The sequence below is a fragment of the Haliotis rufescens genome, unplaced genomic scaffold, assembly GCF_023055435.1.
Source record: "Haliotis rufescens isolate VD_foot unplaced genomic scaffold, xgHalRufe1.0.p SCAF_3, whole genome shotgun sequence".
Taxonomy (NCBI): Eukaryota; Metazoa; Mollusca; class Gastropoda; order Lepetellida; family Haliotidae; genus Haliotis; species Haliotis rufescens.
The window spans coordinates 21,748,821-21,769,578 of NW_025964001.1; the positions used below are offsets into that span (position 1 = coordinate 21,748,821).

The following is a 20,758-nucleotide window of genomic DNA, read 5'->3' on the forward strand; positions in this document are numbered from 1 at the left end:
TCGATAATTAATTAGACTAATGTAGCTACAGTTGCTTTCACTCTCGACCCGTTACGTGGTGAAAGCGGTAGAATGTGTAATCCTTGTCCTACAGCAATATTTAAGGGATATACTTGTGTACTATTGATTCATATCACGTTTAATGCTACTCCGTCTAACAGGTATAACGATTGTGGTCTTGTGTGGGAAAGTCATACACCATTATTCACTGACTGTATTATTGGATGTGTTTGTAGTTGGTTTTTACAGTCGTCAAGATCCATAAAAGACTCTAACTGACTTGAAGATCTAGTTGGGGAACATTTTTTTCGATGTCCTATGTTCAATTCAATTGTACTTTGCAGCACAATCCCCAAGCTATGATAGTTTCCCGTACTCGCTCTCCTCTCTCTTTCTGTCTGTCGGGGCGGCCGGGTAGCCTACTGGTTAAAGCGTTCGCTCGTCACGCCGAAGACCCGGGTTCGATTCCCGACATGGGTACAATGTGTGAAGCTCCTTTCTGGTGTCCCCTGCCGTGATATTGCTGGAATATTGCTAAAAGCGGCGTAAAACCATACACACTCACTCACACACTCTTTCTGTCTGTCACTCTCCGCTGGCAATATTCCAGCTGTATGACGGCGGCGTGTATATAATCGAGTCTGGATAATCCAGTGACTGATATTATGAGCATGGACCCGCGCAGTCGGGTTACGCTGACACGCCATCAACCATGTCACCAAGTCTGACAACCCGATCAATTCAGTTTCCTCTTACGTCCAACAAAGGTTGCTGGGGACCTATTCCAACCCAGAATCCCTACGGGGTATATGCCTGCGTCAAGATATATATTCCGAAGGAAGCCTAATAATCATAATGTTTTTACAATGTTTTTTTCAGGACACCCATCAATTCCAACGGACAATATTGGAGGAATAATTATTTCTTTTTATAATTATCTGAAACGAATTCACACACACGCAAATGTAAATAACATAATATTAAAAGGACAAAATGTTTATTTATTGAAATATGCTTGTACATGGCTCATGTTTTGGTTGGCGTGTGACAATTAAACGTCATCACACTTGCAAAGTGGCGTGCAAATCAAATGTGGGACAACACAGCCACACCCAGCTCTGCACCCCCTCTCAGACTTACAACTACATCTCAGAAGCTCTTGGCATGACGTTGAAGTTTGTCGTTGTTTAGTCCACAAAGGTTCATAGTCATATGCTAATGTTATTACTCATCCTATTTCAGTTGGTGCACACACACACACACACACACACACACACACACACACACACACACACACACACACACACACACACACACACACACACACACACACACACACACACTGACACACACACACACACACACTGACACACACAGAATAATAAAAACAAACAACACACTTGGCCGCTCTATATATTGTGGCTTTACTGCTAATGACAGTATACAGGGAGTCTTACAAACACTCGTGCATAACGTGATAATGTGGGTTGACTGGTCCCTGAAGCGTAACGCCATACATTAGTTACAACCGATTAAGTATCGATTAGGTATCGATCACACTCGCTGTTTCTTGTCATTCTAAGCAGATTAAGACAAAACCTAGTATACGGTGTTACTCGATAAACACTTAAGCATGCCATCAATGGTAAACTCACAACCAAAGAATAATAAATAATATTGCACTTGTTCAACCGATAAATAAAACATAATCTCCATTATGAAGGGGGTTAACAGATTAAGCTTCGCTAAGCAGCGGGAGCGTTGTCAGCAGTTTTAAAGCGATGTGATATATTTCCTACACTGACCATATCTATATAATACTTTCCAAACAACTAACAGTTGGAGAAATAGTGGGTACATGATATACTTGGTGCTTGGTTGACCCGTATATCAAATCTGGTTTGCTTACGTCAGTCATACGTCATACCAAGTGAAACAAAGACAGTGAAACCCCGTTAATCCGGACGGTCATCGTCCGGATAATCAAATTGACGGATTCAAGAATCATCAATTAGAGTAATTAATATTTAAAATTTTGTTCATATACCGCGTCCCAAACAGATCGTCCGGAACACTGGGGTCGGGATTAACGTGTTTTCACTGTATTTCGATTATATATGACTTAAGTGCAAATGAAAGAAATGGCAAGATACAAAATATTCAAGCTCATACACACACTAACGGGAATTAGTATCAGAGATGCGACTGTCTTTATCAGTGATTGGATTTTTGGCTCTGTGGTTCTTGTTGCGTTGGAAGAAAGAAGTGACCAGTGAATCTGTAGTTCCGCGTTATCAACTTGGGCATTCTTGAGTGAGTGAGTTGGTATTATCGCCGCTTTTAACAGTATTCCAGTTATATCGCGGCGTGTCAGCTTAATGTGGGAGGAAAGCCCGAAGTGATGCAGGTCTCTGACGTTTACCACTTAGGTGAAACCCACGAGCACGGGTATGGTGCTGACAAACCTAGAAACATAATGGGGGCAAACCGGGATTCGAACTCGCAATCGTAGGTTTCTGGCGTGCCCAAGGGACGCAACTCTGCACAGCGAATCGCGACGATTGGGCCACTCGTTTGACGTGTGACACAGTACTGTGACTATTGTCTATTGTCCACTTCAGTTCCGGTGTTCAGGGAAGCTGGGCCTATGACGAGCTCAGCATGAGCAATAGTAACACGTCCCCGAATCGCTATCTATCGCCGCTGGTTCCCCTTAATTATATTCATTGGAACAGTCTTCACTACACCTTGGTCACATTTTCAGTCGATCTGGTTCCCAACTCTTACTAGCCCCGTCTTTATCGGAACATCCTCGCATGGAGCTAACTCTACCTTGGCCATAGGACCGGCAATGGATGCCAAAGACCTATTTCACAAGTCACTTCAGCCAGTCACATGACCTCTGCACCAATTTTGGCAGTCACTCATCACTGAAAATTCACTAGGTCATAATCACGGAACCTCCGTATAAATTTCAGCAGGATAAATGTTCGCTTGGTTTATATATTCAGCAGTCATCAAGACAATGTCACGTTGGTCACAATGGCAATCACTGGTCATGAATCTACGCCTTCAGCGAACCATAATTACTGGACTGTACCTGGTTGAATCCCGAGTATCGTGGCGGTATCTGGCAATGCACTGCAACCAGCACCCGAGACTTAATCGCTGAGACGGAGTAAACCAGTTGCTGGCAAAAGCGGTCGCTAGGAGCATATGGACGTCGTGTTCGAAGTCGCTGTTGCAGCGGAAGTACTGCTCGTAGCACTTCTTGACGGCAGAGAAGATGAAGTCACTATCTATATGTCTGGGCCTCCGAAGAAGGAACTTGGCTATCAGCAGAGACAGCCGGGCCATGCTTTGAGGCGTGTGGCCATAGTCGTATTTAGGATCGTAGTCAGAAGATTGGAGCTCAACTACTTCGTGTCTTGTACAGTTCAACTCCTCCTTCACTTTAATGTATTCCTTCTCAATCATCCTATTTTTGGCATTGGCGAGCTCTATATCCCGTTTAAACTTGGCGACTTGCATTTCAAGGGAGCTTATCCTGCAGAGCAGTTCGGTTATCTCCGCGTTGTTGATTGCTTCCGTGGCTCTTCGTCGCCTCCTCCGGTCACTCCACGTCGTGTCCACCGCCCCCTCCTCCACGGACGCCGCGATCCCCACGCATTGGATCTGGTGACTGGCCAGTTCGAACCTGTTGACCACTTCCTCGCACCCCGCGCACTCCACGGGAAAGTACGCACACGTGTCGAGGTGAGACTTGAGGCGGTCGAGCTTAAGAACCACTTTACAACCCCTCTCTGCGTGGTCGCACTCAACCTCGAAGCCGTTGATGAGGTTCCGGAGAGAATGGACGGGGCTGCCCCCGTCGTCACCGACGTGTGTCCGACACTCCGGACAAGTCTCCGTCCCGGGCCTGGCGAGCCAAGTGTCCAGGCACAGGCAGCAAAACGTGTGTCCACAGGGGGTCAACACAGCGTCTTGCAAAACACACCCGCAAATACCGCATATTAAGTTGGGATCGACGGCGCAGACGAACTTGTTAATACTATATCCCATGATGCCGTTTCTGTCGATCCCTTCTCACCTTTATTGACTCCGCACACTGTCAACCAGTTCCTCGGAATTACCACAGCAAACACAACTCGCTGTACAAACTATCCGCTTTTACCAAAGTAATCCCTTCCATACATCGTCCTTAGACCAACTCCAGTCTTCTTTTCAAACAGAAATGCCACCCAGTCTATTAGAAACAATATTTAAATGGCTCGTCTCTGATTACATCTATAGCCTTGCGATCAATCTGTATGTATACTGTCGTGGCCTTACCGTCCAGGTAAGCCTTAGACGCAAATCCTGTATGATTCGGTCAATTTCCACCAGTGTATAACACCAAATCGAATTACCCGTCCCACGAAGTCAGATCCAGGTGAGGCTAATACGCTGCATAACTCGCTTCCGTCCGATCTATAACCGATCAGGATATTTCACTCCTCACTGCTTTCCTCTACCCCTTGGATTTGTACGCTTGTCGATCGCTTCTAACTGCCAATGTAGCACTGCTCCGCCACAAATGGTTTGATTCAAAACACATTTAACAATACGGTAAGGGCAGTTGTATCCCGGGTCACAAAACGTAAAGGCAAAAGGCGTGTAAGTCGAGTGTACTCGTTTCAATAACAGATATCTTCAAATGTCAATCTTTGAATCAAACGGTAGACACGCCCGCGTATCAAAGAATATGTCTTCTATATTCGTGCATATACATGTCATACGGCTATACAGAATGTGATATAGCGTGGGAGACGTATTGGCGAAGGGTCATTCTCACCTAGCAAAGTTCATCCAAACTTTACATAGCAGACGACACGTTGAAATCAAGCCTTCTCTCTTCTCCCTCTCCTGTAACACTATCCCCTCATCTGCCGACTCTCTCCTCCCTCAACGGTAGCATTACTGTATGTTAACTCCACCGTCCCCGCCTTGAACACACATGCACCTGTCAGGAATAACATACAGCTCTCGGGACACTCAGAAACTCGCTATCCACAGTTTATGATGCTCAAGAGGTCGCGTTGTTCTAACCCGCCGGACTGAGGCCTCCGAAGCACCAAGTGAGATGAGACGATATGGAGGCACATTCGCCGTCACCCATGACTGGTGCTGTACGATCGCCGTGTGTCTATTTTAGGCGCGTGAAGCAGGCTGCGGTCGATAGGGTCAGTCTGCGCATGTCTGTACAGCATCTTCTGACATTTGTCTGCAACATGCACACCCACGTGTGCGATGTAAAAAGATGGCGGAATAGCTAACTTTAGAAAATAATCTAACTTGAAAATTATTGATAGGTATAATCTTCAAGAACAAAATATGGTTACACACAGGAGTGTTTATATCCTACAACCTCGTTAAACCGGACCCCATAATTAGAACCGTCAACTTGTATACACGGGACATGAATCTATGACTGTCATTTATCCAGAAATTGGTTATCCGGAGGATTTAATTCAAAACGGTACCGTTCGAATCACGAACCTGTTATACAAGACCGTGTTCGAATTAACGAGGTTCCACTACAGCCTGCAGGTCATATACCCAATCACGATAAATAACGCACATATGACATTAAATCTATATAAAATATAAGCGTTGTCCCTACACCTCTGTAAAGGACGTCAGTGCATGCTGTAGACAATCTCCGATGTCATGACCATTGTCATGCCTCTTCGTCGAGTCTCATTTAGGGTCAGCGGGGTAGCACAGTGGTTAAAGCGTTCGTTGGTCTCGCCCATCACGTGTACAATGTGTGAAGCCCATTTGTGACCTCACCCCAACCCACCCGCCGTTATATTGATGGAATATTGCTAAAGCGGCGTAAAACAATACTCCATCAAGTCTCATTTATGGCAGATCATACTTCCATTCAAGACTTGAAATAATCTTTCGAGAACACATGAGGTGATAATCGATATAAACCAATCATTATAAATTCTTTACAAACTGTTTCTTAAATTAATTTAAGCCGATCAGGATATTTCACTCCTCAGTGCTATCCTCTACCCCTTGGATTTGTACCCTTGTCGAACTTAAAAATGAAAACCATGGTTTCGGAACAATTGTCGTATTGACGTATTTCCGGATAAACGAACCGTTCGTTCTGAGTATTGTCTCATATAAAATATACATTTGTTTCCAGATTAACGGTGTCCGGAATAACGGTGTTTGACTGCGTTGAACCACCGCGTGTTGCGCACCTCGGCTCTGGTGTACCTGCTATTGTAACACGACGGTGCAAGGTGGTAATAATTTGTTTTGCGGTACAGGGCAGCGCGTGTATGTATGGCTGTCATTTGTAAGGTCCGGCATTCAGGCAACACCTGGAAGCGCTTTACATTTTTTTCTTCTTTTCTAAACTGTCGGACAAAAGGAAGTATACACCCATATTTGAAGGTCGCTAAAATTGAAACAAACATGACATGGTTATTCTATGGTGATACCGGTTTGATACTTGTGTTTTGGACCTTAAGTTTGCAGTGTTTTGAGACTGTGTTCAATCCCGTAACGTTTGTATTTTGGGGGGTTCAAACCCAATTTCTAAATGACTACTTTCTTTTGCCCGGCAGTGTATAACTGTACTGTTTTGGCATCCATCATATACTAACAGCGCCTGAGAATAGAATACAACTACAGTAAACTACGTTTATGACGAACACGCTTATAACGAACTGACCGATATAACGAACTTATTTTTTAGTCCCGACCATTTGTAGAATAAATGCTGTATATATGCTTATAACGAACTACGGTTATTACGAACTAAAATTAGTGGTCCCTTCGAGTTCGTTATAACCGTAGTTTACTGTACTTAATATTTTGGTCATACTTACCATTCTTCGAATAGTTCGATCTAAAATGCATTTTGCAGGTCTTTTTGTTTACAAATTTAAACTGCTTCCCCATAGGACGACTTCTATCAAGAATAACGATATATATATAACTATTTGAGTAGTTTGTTAATACTGAAATGACCATGACTGTTTAATATATACACACCTTTTGTTTGTAGACGAGAGCGAGAGAAAACACGTGGATTGATCATGTTTGCCTTGTTATTGCAATATAGCAATAACCTCCTCCCCACTCCAAGGGGCTTGTTCAGGGAAGGGTTGTTACCTATGTCTCACTTCCAATTTACACCTACTTGACATCGCTTGACTTACAAACACAAGTTATTGTCTTAAGAAGACCACCCATCCTCGACAAAGTATACCCCACCCAGTAAAACCTTGTTCGTTAAGACCCTCTCTTTCCGGAACGTCTACATAGGGCGTAACTCCATATTCCTATTAATCGTTATTCCGGAAAATTGTTAAACCGGACCCTGTGAATATTACAGAGCAGATTAAGGGGTTCCAGTTTTACAGGTGACGATTGCAAAGCTGTTGAAACATCACATTTGCTTTTCTTATAATTAATATCGAGATATATACGTCTTGGTGTGCCGAAAAGGCATTTTCACATTAAGTGTTAACTTTCTCTCAAAGAGGGGACCTTCCGCTCTCCGGGCGGACACTCTACCACCAGACCACGGAAGCAGACATGTGTAAACTTGTCAAAAAATAATATTCAATATCTATGCTGAAAGGTACTTTCAACAAAATAGCCATGTTAGATGTAAATTATATTACCCTTGGATTACCTGCAAAATGTCTCTTGAAATAAGCATATTCACCACATTGATTTAACCACGGAAACTAATCAATATACAAATTGACCATATTTCGGGACTAATGTGTATTTCATGTGTATAGATGCAGGTCAGTGGAACAGAACGCCATGACAACATCTATTGTTATCGATGTCAGTTGCCCTAGTCTGAGTGACAGTGGCGTGGTTGTCAATATTGACACAGGCGGAAGTCAAGTCAATGTCATGTCGATGATGTAACAATTGATGTTTGAATGCATGCTGCTGCTGCTGCTAGTTGCCATGACACAGTCCCCAGTCCACGCCGGTTGTCAATTGTCATACTGCATGTTTCTTTGACAGGTATGGTTGACTGCACGTACAGTGTGTAAACAGCGGGACAATGTTGTCAGTGAGTGAGTGAGTGAGTGAGTGAGTGAGTGAGAGAGTGTGAGTGAGTGAGTGTGTGAGTGAGTGAGTGAGTGAGTGAGTGAGTGAGTGAGTGAGTGAGTGAGTGAGTGAAGTAATTGAACCCGGGTCTTAACGACAAGGCTACCCCACCACTTAATTGTAAGTGACAGACAAGATCAATGGCATGTACATACAGTGACAGACACGCTCATACAAGATGTTAGCAGTCACGTTACTGCGACCTGGGTTTTAGACTCGAAAGACGCTGACACACCTAGGACCTAAATACAGGTATTTGTGGGACTCGAACCCCTGATAGCTAAACGTGAAGGACACAGCTCTGCGTAAAGAGTCCCATGTGTACCTTGTTATGGTCCGTCTATATCTATAATCCCATGTCGGAGATTGTGTCCTCGTTATGATAGTGTGTTAACGAACGTATGGATCAATGCTCCCATTATAACACATCCACCTCCACTCATCCCCAACAAACTCCAACGTACACAGCCCCGCCAACAGCGCCACCTCCCTTCACTCCCCCTTAAAAAAAGGGAGAAATGAAAAAAGAAAAGAATAAATCACACACACACACACACACACACACACACACACACACACACACACACACACACACACACACACACACACACACGCACACACGCACACACGCACGCACACGCACGCACACGCACGCACACACACACACGCGCTAAAACAATACGACTGCGGGCGGCGTTGGCACCCTGATAGCGAATATACAAAGGTGATGTTGTCAGACATGTGATGTATATCACCTATGTGCATGTATGTGTTCTGTCAATACGCATGTCGTCGTGTAATCACATATACCACACACCCCACACGTTCGATGGGGTACGTGGTCTCATATATCAGTTACATTGGTATGTGTACGTACAGATTTAACATACATAAGCAGAACATATCATTTTCAGCACAGATCAACACCCACATCACCACCTTAAACGAAAAGAAAATATGTCGAAGCGGGAGACATATTAAAGAAAGCCAGCGATCGTTACCCACAGACTGGAAGTAACACGAGACCTAAATACGTCATAAATACCGTTCTGTATCATCTGTGTTATAGCGACCGACTCATTTAAAGAGTGAGTGAATGAGTTTGGTTTTACGCCGCTTTTAGCAATATTCCAGCAATATCACGGCGGGGGACACCAGAAATGGGCTTCACACATTGTACCCATGTCAGGAATCGAACCCGGGTCTTCTGCGTGACGAGCGAACGGTTTAACCACTAGGCTACCCGACCGCACCTCATTTAAAGAAGACACGGTGAAGCTAAATAATAGCATGATCATGCAAGCCATGTTATGAGTTAAGCATTTTCCCGAGGCAAGGGCCTTAAAGAGAGAAGCCTTGGAGTTTTTCCACTTTTATCAACTCGTGTTGATATACTTGATATCAAAAGACACGAGGGTGAGATTTTATTTACCATCCAACATCATTTGTCCAACCTTTTCAGTTTGTAGACAGTAATAAGCAGTGTCTTAAGTGTAAACAGTACTGCTTACAGCTTCAGTAGCAGAACCATTAGGGACGTCATTTGATTGTGACGTCATTGTTACCATGGTCTCCAAAGCATTGTGATGCAATTTCATTGCAGCGATATCTACAATGAAGGTATCGCCTGATCTCACCCAGGCGATATCTCCTGTGGGAGCCAGTTTTGGATGATAACTGACTATAAAAGTTTAGCTTTTATAGTAAGTTAACGCCTTTGCATCGGGAACATGGAGATTAAGCAGAGATTGGAATGAGTGGTCGATGGCTACCTTTAGAGTCGTTTTATAGAATACGCATGGATCTTAATTTGAAGGTTATGTGATGAAATATAACTATGACCCTAACTGACGATAAGTGGAAAAGTGTTTTATTTGGATATCCACCCGTACACCGCCTTCGTGGGGCGGTTGGGTAGCCTCGTGGTGGCCGAAGGCCGGGTTTGTATCCCAACTCCGGTACAATTTGTGAAGTCCATTTCAGGTGTGGTACTGCTGGAATATTGCTGACAGCGACCTACAGACATACTTACTCACATACACATTACACATACAACAACCCGTAGTCTGCCGTTAACCTACCCCTAAAACCCAACGGGCACCTCACCACTATATATAAACAAATCGAAGTGTAACCATAAACCTGAACCTACCCTTAACACCCCACATACACCCCGACAGTGCACGTACAGCAACCCCGTGGTCCACCCTTAACGCTGAACCTAGATCAGCACCCCATGATAATCACGTGGTACACAAACAACATACCCGAAGTCCACCCTTAGACCAAGAGTTACCTGATGCGCAAACAACATACCCGAAGTCCACCAAACAACATACCCGAAGTCCACCCTTAGACCAAGAGTTACCTGATGCGCAAACAACATACCCGAAGTCCACCAAACAACATACCCGAAGTCCACCCTTAGACCAAGAGTTACCTGATGCGCAAACAACATACCCGAAGTCCACGACCTACCCCTAACACCCCCCGATACCCCCAACACTACACACACAGCATACCCGAAATCCACCCTTAGACCACGACCTACCCCTAACACCCCCCGATACCCCCACCACTACACATACAGCATACCCGAAGTCCACCCTTAGACCACGACCTACCCCTAACACACCCCGATACCCCCACCACTACACATACAGCATACCCGAAGTCCACCCTTAGACCACGACCTACCCCTAACACCCCACGATACCTCCACCACTACACATACAGCATACCCGAAGTCCACCCGAAGACCACGACCTACCCCTAACACCCCACGATACCCCCACCACTACACATACAGCATACCCGAAGTCCAACCGAAGAACACGACCTACCCCTAACACCCCCCGATACCTCCACCATAACACATACAGCATACCCGAAGTCCACCCTTAGACCACGACCTACCCCTAACACCCAACGATACCCCCACCACTACACATACAGCATACCCGAAGTCCAACCGAAGAACACGACCTACCCCTAACACCCCACGATACCTCCACCATAACACATACAGCATACCCGAAGTCCACCCGAAGACCATGACCTACCCCTAACACCCCCCGATACCTCCACCACTACACATACAGCATACCCGAAGTCCACCCGAAGACCACGACCTACCCCTAACACCCCCCGATACCTCCACCACTACACATACAGCATACCCGAAGTCCACCCGAAGACCACGACCTACCCCTAACACCCCCCGATACCTCCACCACTACACATACAGCATACCCGAAGTCCACCCGAAGACCACGACCTACCCCTAACACCCCACGATACCTCCACCACTACACATACAGCATACCCGAAGTCCACCCGAAGACCACGACCTACCCCTAACACCCCACGATACCTCCACCACTACACATACAGCATACCCGAAGTCCACCCGAAGACCACGACCTACCCCTAACACCCCACGATACCTCCACCACTACACATACAGCATACCCGAAGTCCACCCGAAGACCACGACCTACCCCTAACACCCCACGATACCCCCACCACTACACATACAGCATACCCGAAGTCCAACCGAAGAACACGACCTACCCATAACCCCCCCCGATACCTCCACCATAACACATACAGCATACCCGAAGTCCACCCGAAGACCATGACCTACCACTAACACCCCCCGATACCTCCACCACTACACATACAGCATACCCGAAGTCCACCCGAAGACCACGACCTACCCCTAACACCCCCCGATACCTCCACCACTACACATACAGCATACCCGAAGTCCACCCGAAGACCACGACCTACCCCTAACACCCCACGATACCCCCACCACAACACATATAGCATACTCGAAGTCCACCCTTAGACCGCGACCTACCCCTAACACACCCCGATACCCCCACCACTACACATACAGCATACCCGAAGACCACCCTTAGACCACGACCTACCCCTAACACACCCCGATACCCCCACCACTACACATACAGCATACCCGAAGACCACCCTTAGACCACGACCTACCCCTAATACCCCACGATACCCCCACCACTACACATACAGCATACCCGAAGACCACCCTTAGACCACGCCCTACCCCTAACACCCCCGATACCCCCACCACTACACATACAGCATACCTGAAGTCCACCCGAAGACCGCGACCTACCCCTAACACACCCCGATACCCCCACCACTACACATACAGCATACCTGAAGACCACCCTTAGACCACGCCCTACCCCTAACATCCAACGATACTCCCACCACTACACATACAGCATACCTGAAGACCACCCTTAGACCACGACCTACCCCTAACACCCCCGATACCCCCACCACTACACATACAGCATACCTGAAGACCACCCTTAGACCACGACCTACCCCTAACACCCCACGATAACCTCACCACTACACATACAGCATACCAAGCCCACCCCGATAACTAACACCATGCATACCATCTACAGCTGGCGAGAACCATCCCGTGTAACAGATGGCTGCATATACCTTAGGGAAATTAGGGGGTCGTCTACAACAATGGAACACAAAGCATGTAACTGCAGACATCCCTCGATCCATTGTTTCAAGCGCTTAACGGGGAAACAGCACGAGAATTAATTGATTAGCATTAAATGTTTCATGAGCGGACTTTCTAATTTTTGCGCTATCAATTACCGACAACTAGCGTGTCGTTTGGCCAGATGAGTGAATTATTTAAGTGCGAACATCTGGCGTATGACCACAGGACCGCCCTTTCATTGGACTAAAATATACCGTTAACTGTTGCTCAGATGGGGCGTGGGCATGTGGGGGCTTCATTAAAAAAACAAAAAAAACGATAACCCGAAATGTAAAGACAAATGAGTGGATAAAAACTACATGCTCGTAGACCAATGAATAAATGTGAATGAACCAACAGGGAGGTCAATAGGGCGACGTGGGCAAGCTGTGTGTCAATATCTCGGACACACAGGCAAACAGGCAGTGTGAGATTAACAAGGGAGTATGAGATTGCATGAATGAAGATTTTACTACTACACAGTTTAGCTGATTTGACATTCACAGAAGCATCCCTACTACTACTACTACTACTACTACTACTACTACTACCACCACCACTATCGCTAGTACCACTACTACTACCACCACCACTACCGCTACTACTACTACTACTACTACTACCACTACTACTACTTCTACTAGCGCTACAACTACTACTACTTCTACTATCGCTACTACTACTACTACTTCTACTATCGCTACTACTACTACTTCTTCTACTCCTACTACTACTACTACTACTATCGCTACTACTACTACTCCTCCTACTACTACTACTACTATCGCTACTACTACTACTACTTCTACTATCGCTTCTTCTACTACTACTACTTCAACTATCGCTACTACTACTACTACTTCTACTATCGCTACTACTACTACCACCACCACTATCGCTACTACTACTACTATCGCTACTACTACTACTACTTCTACTATCGCTACTACTACTTCTACTATCGCTTCTACTACTACTACTACTACTACTACTACTACTATCGCTACTACTACTTCTACTATCGCTACTACTACTACTACTACTTCTACTATCGCTACTACTACTACTTCTACTATCGCTACTACTACTACTACTTCTACTATCGCTACTACTAGTACTACTACTTCTACTATCGCTACTACTATAACTACTTCTATTATCGCTACTACAACTACTACTACTTGTACTATCGCTTTTACTACTACTACTATCGCTACTACTACTACTACTTCTACTATCGCTGCTACTTCTACTACTTCTACACCGCTACTACTACTACTTCTACTAACACTATCGCTACTACTACTTTTACTACTACAACTACTATCGCTACTACTACTACTACCATCACTACTACTACTACTACTGCTACTGCTACTACTATCGCTACTACTACAACTACCACCACTATCGCTACTACTACTACTACCATCACTACTACTACTACTACTATCGCTACTACTACTACTTAACTATCTCTACTTCTACTACTACTACTACTACTACTACTACTACTACTACTACTTCTACTACCACTATCGCTACAACTACATTTACTACTACAACTACTATCGCTACTACTACTACCATCACTACTACTACTACTGCTACTGCTATTACTACTACCACCACTATTGCTACTACTACCACCACTACCACCACCACCACTACTACTACTACTACTACCACCCCTATCGCTACTACTATTACCACCACCACGTCTACAACTACCACTGCCACAACTACTACTACTACTACTACTACCACCGCCACCACCACCACCACTATCGCTACTACCAATGCTCCCACCACTATCGCTATTACTACTACCACTATCGCTTCTACTTCTACCACCGCCACCACTATCGCTACTACTACTACTACTACTACTACTACTACTTACTACTACTACTACCACCACTATCGCTACTACTACTACCACCACTGCCACCTCCACCACCAACACCCCCACTACTACTACTACTACTACTTCTACTACTACTACTACTACTACTACCACTACTACTACTACTAGTACTATCGCTACTACTACTTCAACTACTACTTCTACTACTACTACTACTACTACTACTTCTACTACTACTACTACTACTACCACCACTATCGCTACTACTACTACCACCACTGCCACCTCCACCACCAACACCCCCACTACTACTACTACTACTACTACTACTACTACTACTTCTACTACTACTACTACTACTACTACTACTACTACCACCACCACTATCGCTACTACTACTACCACCACTGCCACCTCCACCACCAACACCCCCACTACTACTACTACTACTACTACTACTTCTACTACTACTACTACTACTACTACTACTACTACTACTACTAGTACTATCGCTACTACTACTTCAACTACTACTTCTACTACTACTACTACTACTACTACTACTACCATCACTACTACTACTACTACTACTACTATAACTTCTACTACTACTACTACTATAACTACTACTTCTTTTACCACCACTACTACTACTATTACCACCACTACTACTACAACCACCACTATCGTTGTTATTACTACTATTACTACCACCACTATCGATACTGCTACTACTACTACTACTGCTATCGCTACTTCTACCACTACTACCACCATTATCGCTACTACTACTACTACTACTCCTATCGCTACTACTACTACTACTACTACTACCACCATTATCGCTACTACTACTACTACTACTCCTATCGCTACTACTACTACTACTACTACTACCACCATTATCGCTACTACTACTACTACTACTACTACTACTACTACTACTACTTCTACTATTGTCACCGGCACTTCTACTATTACCATTGCCACTACTTCTACTACTGCTACTACTACTACTACTACTACTACTACTACTATCGCTACTACTACAACTACCACCACTATCGTTGCTACTACTACTACTACTACTACTACTACCACTACTACTACTACTACCACTACTACTACTACCACTACTACTACTACTACCGCTACTACTACAACTTCTACTTCTACTACCACCATCGCTACTACTACTACTAACGCTACTTCTACTACTACTACTACTACCATCACTACTACTACTACTACTACTACTACTACTACTATCGCTACTACTACAACTACCACCACTATCGTTGCTACTACTACTACTACTACTACTACTACCACTACTACTACTACTACCACTACTACTACTACCACTACTACTACTACTACCGCTACTACTACAACTTCTACTTCTACTACCACCATCGCTACTACTACTACTAACGCTACTTCTACTACTACTACTACTACCATCACTACTACTACTACTACTACTACTATAACTACTACTAATACTACTATAACTACTACTAATACTACCACCACTTCTTCTACAACCACCACTATCGTTGTTATTACTACTACTACTACTTCTACTACTACTACTACTACTACTACCACTACTACTACTACTAGTACTATCGCTACTACTACTTCAACTACTACTTCTACTACTACTACTACTACTACTACTACTACTACCATCACTACTACTACTACTACTACTACTATAACTTCTACTACTACTACTACTATAACTACTACTTCTATTACCACCACTACTACTACTATTACCACCACTACTACTACAACCACCACTATCGTTGTTATTACTACTATTACTACCACCACTATCGATACTGCTACTACTACTACTACTACTGCTATCGCTACTTCTACCACTACTACCACCATTATCGCTACTACTACTACTACTACTACTCCTATCGCTACTACTACTACTACTACTACTACCACCATTATCGCTACTACTACTACTACTACTCCTATCGCTACTACTACTACTACTACCACCATTATCGCTACTACTACTACTACTACTACTACTACTACTACTACTTCTACTATTGTCACCGGCACTTCTACTATTACCATTGCCACTACTTCTACTACTGCTACTACTACTACTACTACTACTACTACTACTATCGCTACTACTACAACTACCACCACTATCGTTGCTACTACTACTACTACTACTACTACTACCACTACTACTACTACTACCACTACTACTACTACCACTACTACTACTACTACCGCTACTACTACAACTTCTACTTCTACTACCACCATCGCTACTTCTACTACTAACGCTACTTCTACTACTACTACTTCTACCATCACTACTACTACTACTACTACTACTATAACTACTACTAATACTACTATAACTACTACTAATACTACCACCACTTCTTCTACAACCACCACTATCGTTGTTATTACTACTATTACTACCACCACTATCGATACTGCTACTATTTCACTACTACTATCGCTACTACTACCACTACTACCACCATTATCGCTACTACTACTACTACTACTTCTACTACCACCACTATCGCAACGACTACTATTACCACCACCACTTCTACTACTACTAGTGCCACAACTACTACCACAACCACCACCACCACAATCGCTACTACTACTACAATCGCTTCTACTACTACTACTACTACTACTACTACTACTACTGCTACTACTACTACCACAACTATCGCTACTACTACCACCACCACCACTACCACCACCACCACTACTACTACAATCGCTACTACTACCATCACTACCACTACCACCACCACCACCGCTAGAGTCATTATTTTGAATGTACAAATGTATGACATTTAGCTCATTGGACTAATCGAAACAGGGATTAGTCCTGAAAGAAGTTGTAGCAATGAATATGCAGAAAATTACTTAAACAGCAACAGGAATTTTATTAGATGTGTACTCACGGGGCACCAGCTTGATATATGTGCATTTCAACTGATTTAAACTTGTAATTAAACATTACTATAGAGATTTTACGTACGCATCAGTTGTACTTCCAACGAAATGACAAGATCACTATATATTGAATTAATGAATGATTTTCATTGATTTTACTTATACAAATCTCTTACTTTTGATGAATAGAAAATGTTTAGTTTCCCAAACAGTTCACCGATTCAGAGGGAACTAGCAATGCGCATGCATGATAATACCTATCAATCAAAAAAGATCTGCGTCGTAATAAATTGGTGCGACGAATTTCTGACCAAGTCACACATACACGTATCCAGTTGTAACCATGAGCTAGGCTTCGGGTATCATGTCCCGTTGCTTGCAGTCTTTTATTCTGAAAATGGGGAATTGTTACTGCAACAAGAATGCACTGTACCGTCAGCGTGTAGAGTCAGGTAGGTAGTTCTCGTGTGTTGTGTTCGCAGATTCGTAGAAACCCACATATTCAATTGATCCCGAGGTAAAGGACCGCCGCCATCTTTGACAAAGGAAATCGTATTGTCAGTGTGGAAATATATTGTTGACAAATTTTCACCCCTGGGATATTCATGAGAGTGGGCATTTGATTTGTGCTCGCATGGATGTGAGGCATAGCTTCCAAGAATTTAAACAGTTCCTTGAGTTTTAATGTTTAAGAGTTCAGATATTGAACCGAATACATATCTAATGATTAGACTGCTCTGTTCAAACATAACAATTATCCTCTGCTTTTGTTTCCTGATCAAAACGAGGATACTCAACACTGATGGATACACATATGTATATTAACTAACCAGTTCTTAATCTGTAACATATTGGTCACAATGATGATTGCTATAATAACATGCTGCAACATAGTTGATATTTTCTACAAACAGTTCTATGCCTTTTCTTAATATTTCCAAATTATTTCTTTCAATCGATATGCCTTCCAAACGTTTTCGAATTCCAACTACTAATTTTGTGATTTTAAACTTGAAACCTTTTATGGTGACACCAAAGCGGTGGTTAGCCTTCATCCCATATCCCGGGGGGGGGGGGGGGGGGGGGGGGGGGGGGGGGGCGTCAGAACGACTCCTTCACCTTCAGGGGCGGTGGGGTAGCCTAGTGATTAAAAGAGTTGGCTCGTCATGACGAAGACCTTGGTTTGATTCCCCACATGGGTACAATGTGTTAGGCCCATTTCTAGTGTCCCCCGGCGTGATATTGCCGGAATATAGCTAAAAGCGGCGTAAAACCAAACTTACTCACTCCATTTCCTCTTAAGAACACCATGTTGGTTGGAAACAAACATACACCTTGGCAGCCTCATTAGAAGAAGGTGCTCGTCTAACAGGTACTTGAATTTCAGGATCGCCACCCTGTGAAGAAATGAACTGCGCTCAAGAGAGTACAGAGTCAAGGCCCTGCAAATAACCCGAAACAGAAATACTTTGATTAGAAGAAAGGGTATTCTTTGAGAGACTGGTGAATGAAAGTACAAATTAAATCATAAGTGGCATCATCCTCGTCTAAAATGTCACGTGAGATCACGTCAGCCAAAGAACGAGTCATTACACATGAAGGAAACATATCTTCCTGAAGCGATTCGTCGTTCTCTGAAGTGCATGTCTCAATGCATGGTCAGCCAAGACATCGAGCCCCGGTAAGTCATGACCAACAAGCAAGCCAACGCCTGCAACTAGGAGAGTATCCTTGACACTATCTTTCATCCAAACCTATGCTACTAAATCTGATTGCAGTTCAACAATATGTAGAGGAGTACCAGTAACTCCGCTAATACCCCCCAGTAGAACATCCCAGATAGAAGAAGAAACTTCCGAAAATAACAGGACGCCCTCCAACAGTAAGCACTGGATGCCCCCTGTGTCCCTCAGAATAGTTATGGGTCGCATTCTGGATTTCTTCCCTTTATTAAGTGGCCAAATAATAGGGAAGTGCCCCCCCCCCCCCCCCTTCCCGCGTCCATGGTAACTGAATACTACAACAATATCCATCTCTGATAGTAATGGCATAAAAAATCAGAAACAGGTTGGGACATTCACCCAAAAAACATCGGGTAATGTTTGTGACTTATTTATAGCCTTTGGTACACGACTATCTGAAATCAAACGACCTGGCTTGAGTCAGTACCTCTATCTAACTCCTGACGACAAACCCAAATCCTATTTCGAACCTTGGGTATCTGATTTCCTAGAGAATGAACTAACCCGTCTAAACAGAAGTAGGTGACCTTTCCTGACCTGAATTACCGACTGACCTGACCGGAAGTACCCTGACCATTCATGGGAGAGTAACTGCACTGCCTGATATTAGCCTTGTGAGTAACCCAGTAATCATCCTGCCACGGTTGCAGTCTGGTGTAACCGATCTACCTTATGTTCAACCAAATCTTATTCTCTTACTGCCTGAAATCTGTCAACAAAATCAGCTGCCTCAACTTATCAAATTCTTGGCCAACATTCATCGACAAATACCACCTCTCAAGCACATTTTCCCTTTCCCGAGCAAACTCCAACTAAGCTTCAATCATCCCTTTCATTTGACTGACTAGACCAACCCCTAAGCCTTCAAAATGGCCCTTTTAACTTCATCATGAACTAACATCAACGGATAATGCTGGAGAGGCTGCTTCAGTGGTACCCATCCAAACAATACCCAATGTTATTGTGGCCATTTCAAATTTGTTGCAACCTTCTCAACGTCTAAGAAAACATTTCCTCTTCTTGAAAAGGACGAATTTGAATTTCTGATTCTAAATTATATTAATTTCTCTTCTCCCCTTCTCTGTCCACTTGTACACTGAACTAATGTCTCAGCCTTAAAACGCAACGGTCTATCTTCTTGGGGGCAAAAGAAAGTAAACCGAGTTAACCTTTTAATGTAAAGAAACTTGAAAGAACCGTTGTTAAATGTGATTAATGTATGTTTAACCATCATTCATTCCTGTAATAGTTTATAGAAAGTAACCCGTAACTGGGTAATTTTGTGTCAACAGAAATTAGTTTCATGAACTCTTGGGTAAGAAATGAATTTGCAACTTCCTGACCCCTGCCATGTTTGAAATGTAAATTTGTGCCGAAAAAAGCATTTTTTAAGTTTCAAAGATAAGATGTCTAAGATACCCATCAACAGTATGTGTATAAAAACAGAACCACGTAGAAGTTTTCTTTGAGTGCTCACTAAGAGCAAGT

At 43.7% G+C, this 20,758-nt stretch overlaps 2 protein-coding genes across 2 annotated transcripts; both read right to left on the bottom strand.

The window, feature by feature from the left end:
- Positions 1 to 2,443: 2,443 nt before the first annotated feature.
- On the bottom strand, positions 2,444 to 5,214 carry LOC124146454 (RING finger protein 151-like). Its single transcript, XM_046516745.2, has one exon. The coding sequence runs from the start codon at positions 4,060 to 4,062 to the stop codon at positions 3,073 to 3,075; it is 990 nt and encodes a 329-aa protein (XP_046372701.1). The 5' UTR covers positions 4,063 to 5,214; the 3' UTR covers positions 2,444 to 3,072.
- Positions 5,215 to 13,606: 8,392 nt separating this feature from the next.
- LOC125384345 (uncharacterized protein DDB_G0271670-like) lies at positions 13,607 to 15,897 on the bottom strand (the record flags this gene model as incomplete). The annotated part of the gene is made up of 2 exons (XM_048403362.1): positions 13,607 to 13,815; positions 15,366 to 15,897. Coding segments are annotated over 2 exons (741 nt in total), but the record flags the coding sequence as incomplete, so codon positions are not given.
- Positions 15,898 to 20,758: the final 4,861 nt, after the last annotated feature.

Coding starts and splice junctions, on each gene's coding strand:
- LOC124146454 (XM_046516745.2), bottom strand. CDS start 4,062: ATGGGATATAGTATTAACAAGTTCGTCTGCGCCGTCGATCCCAACTTA.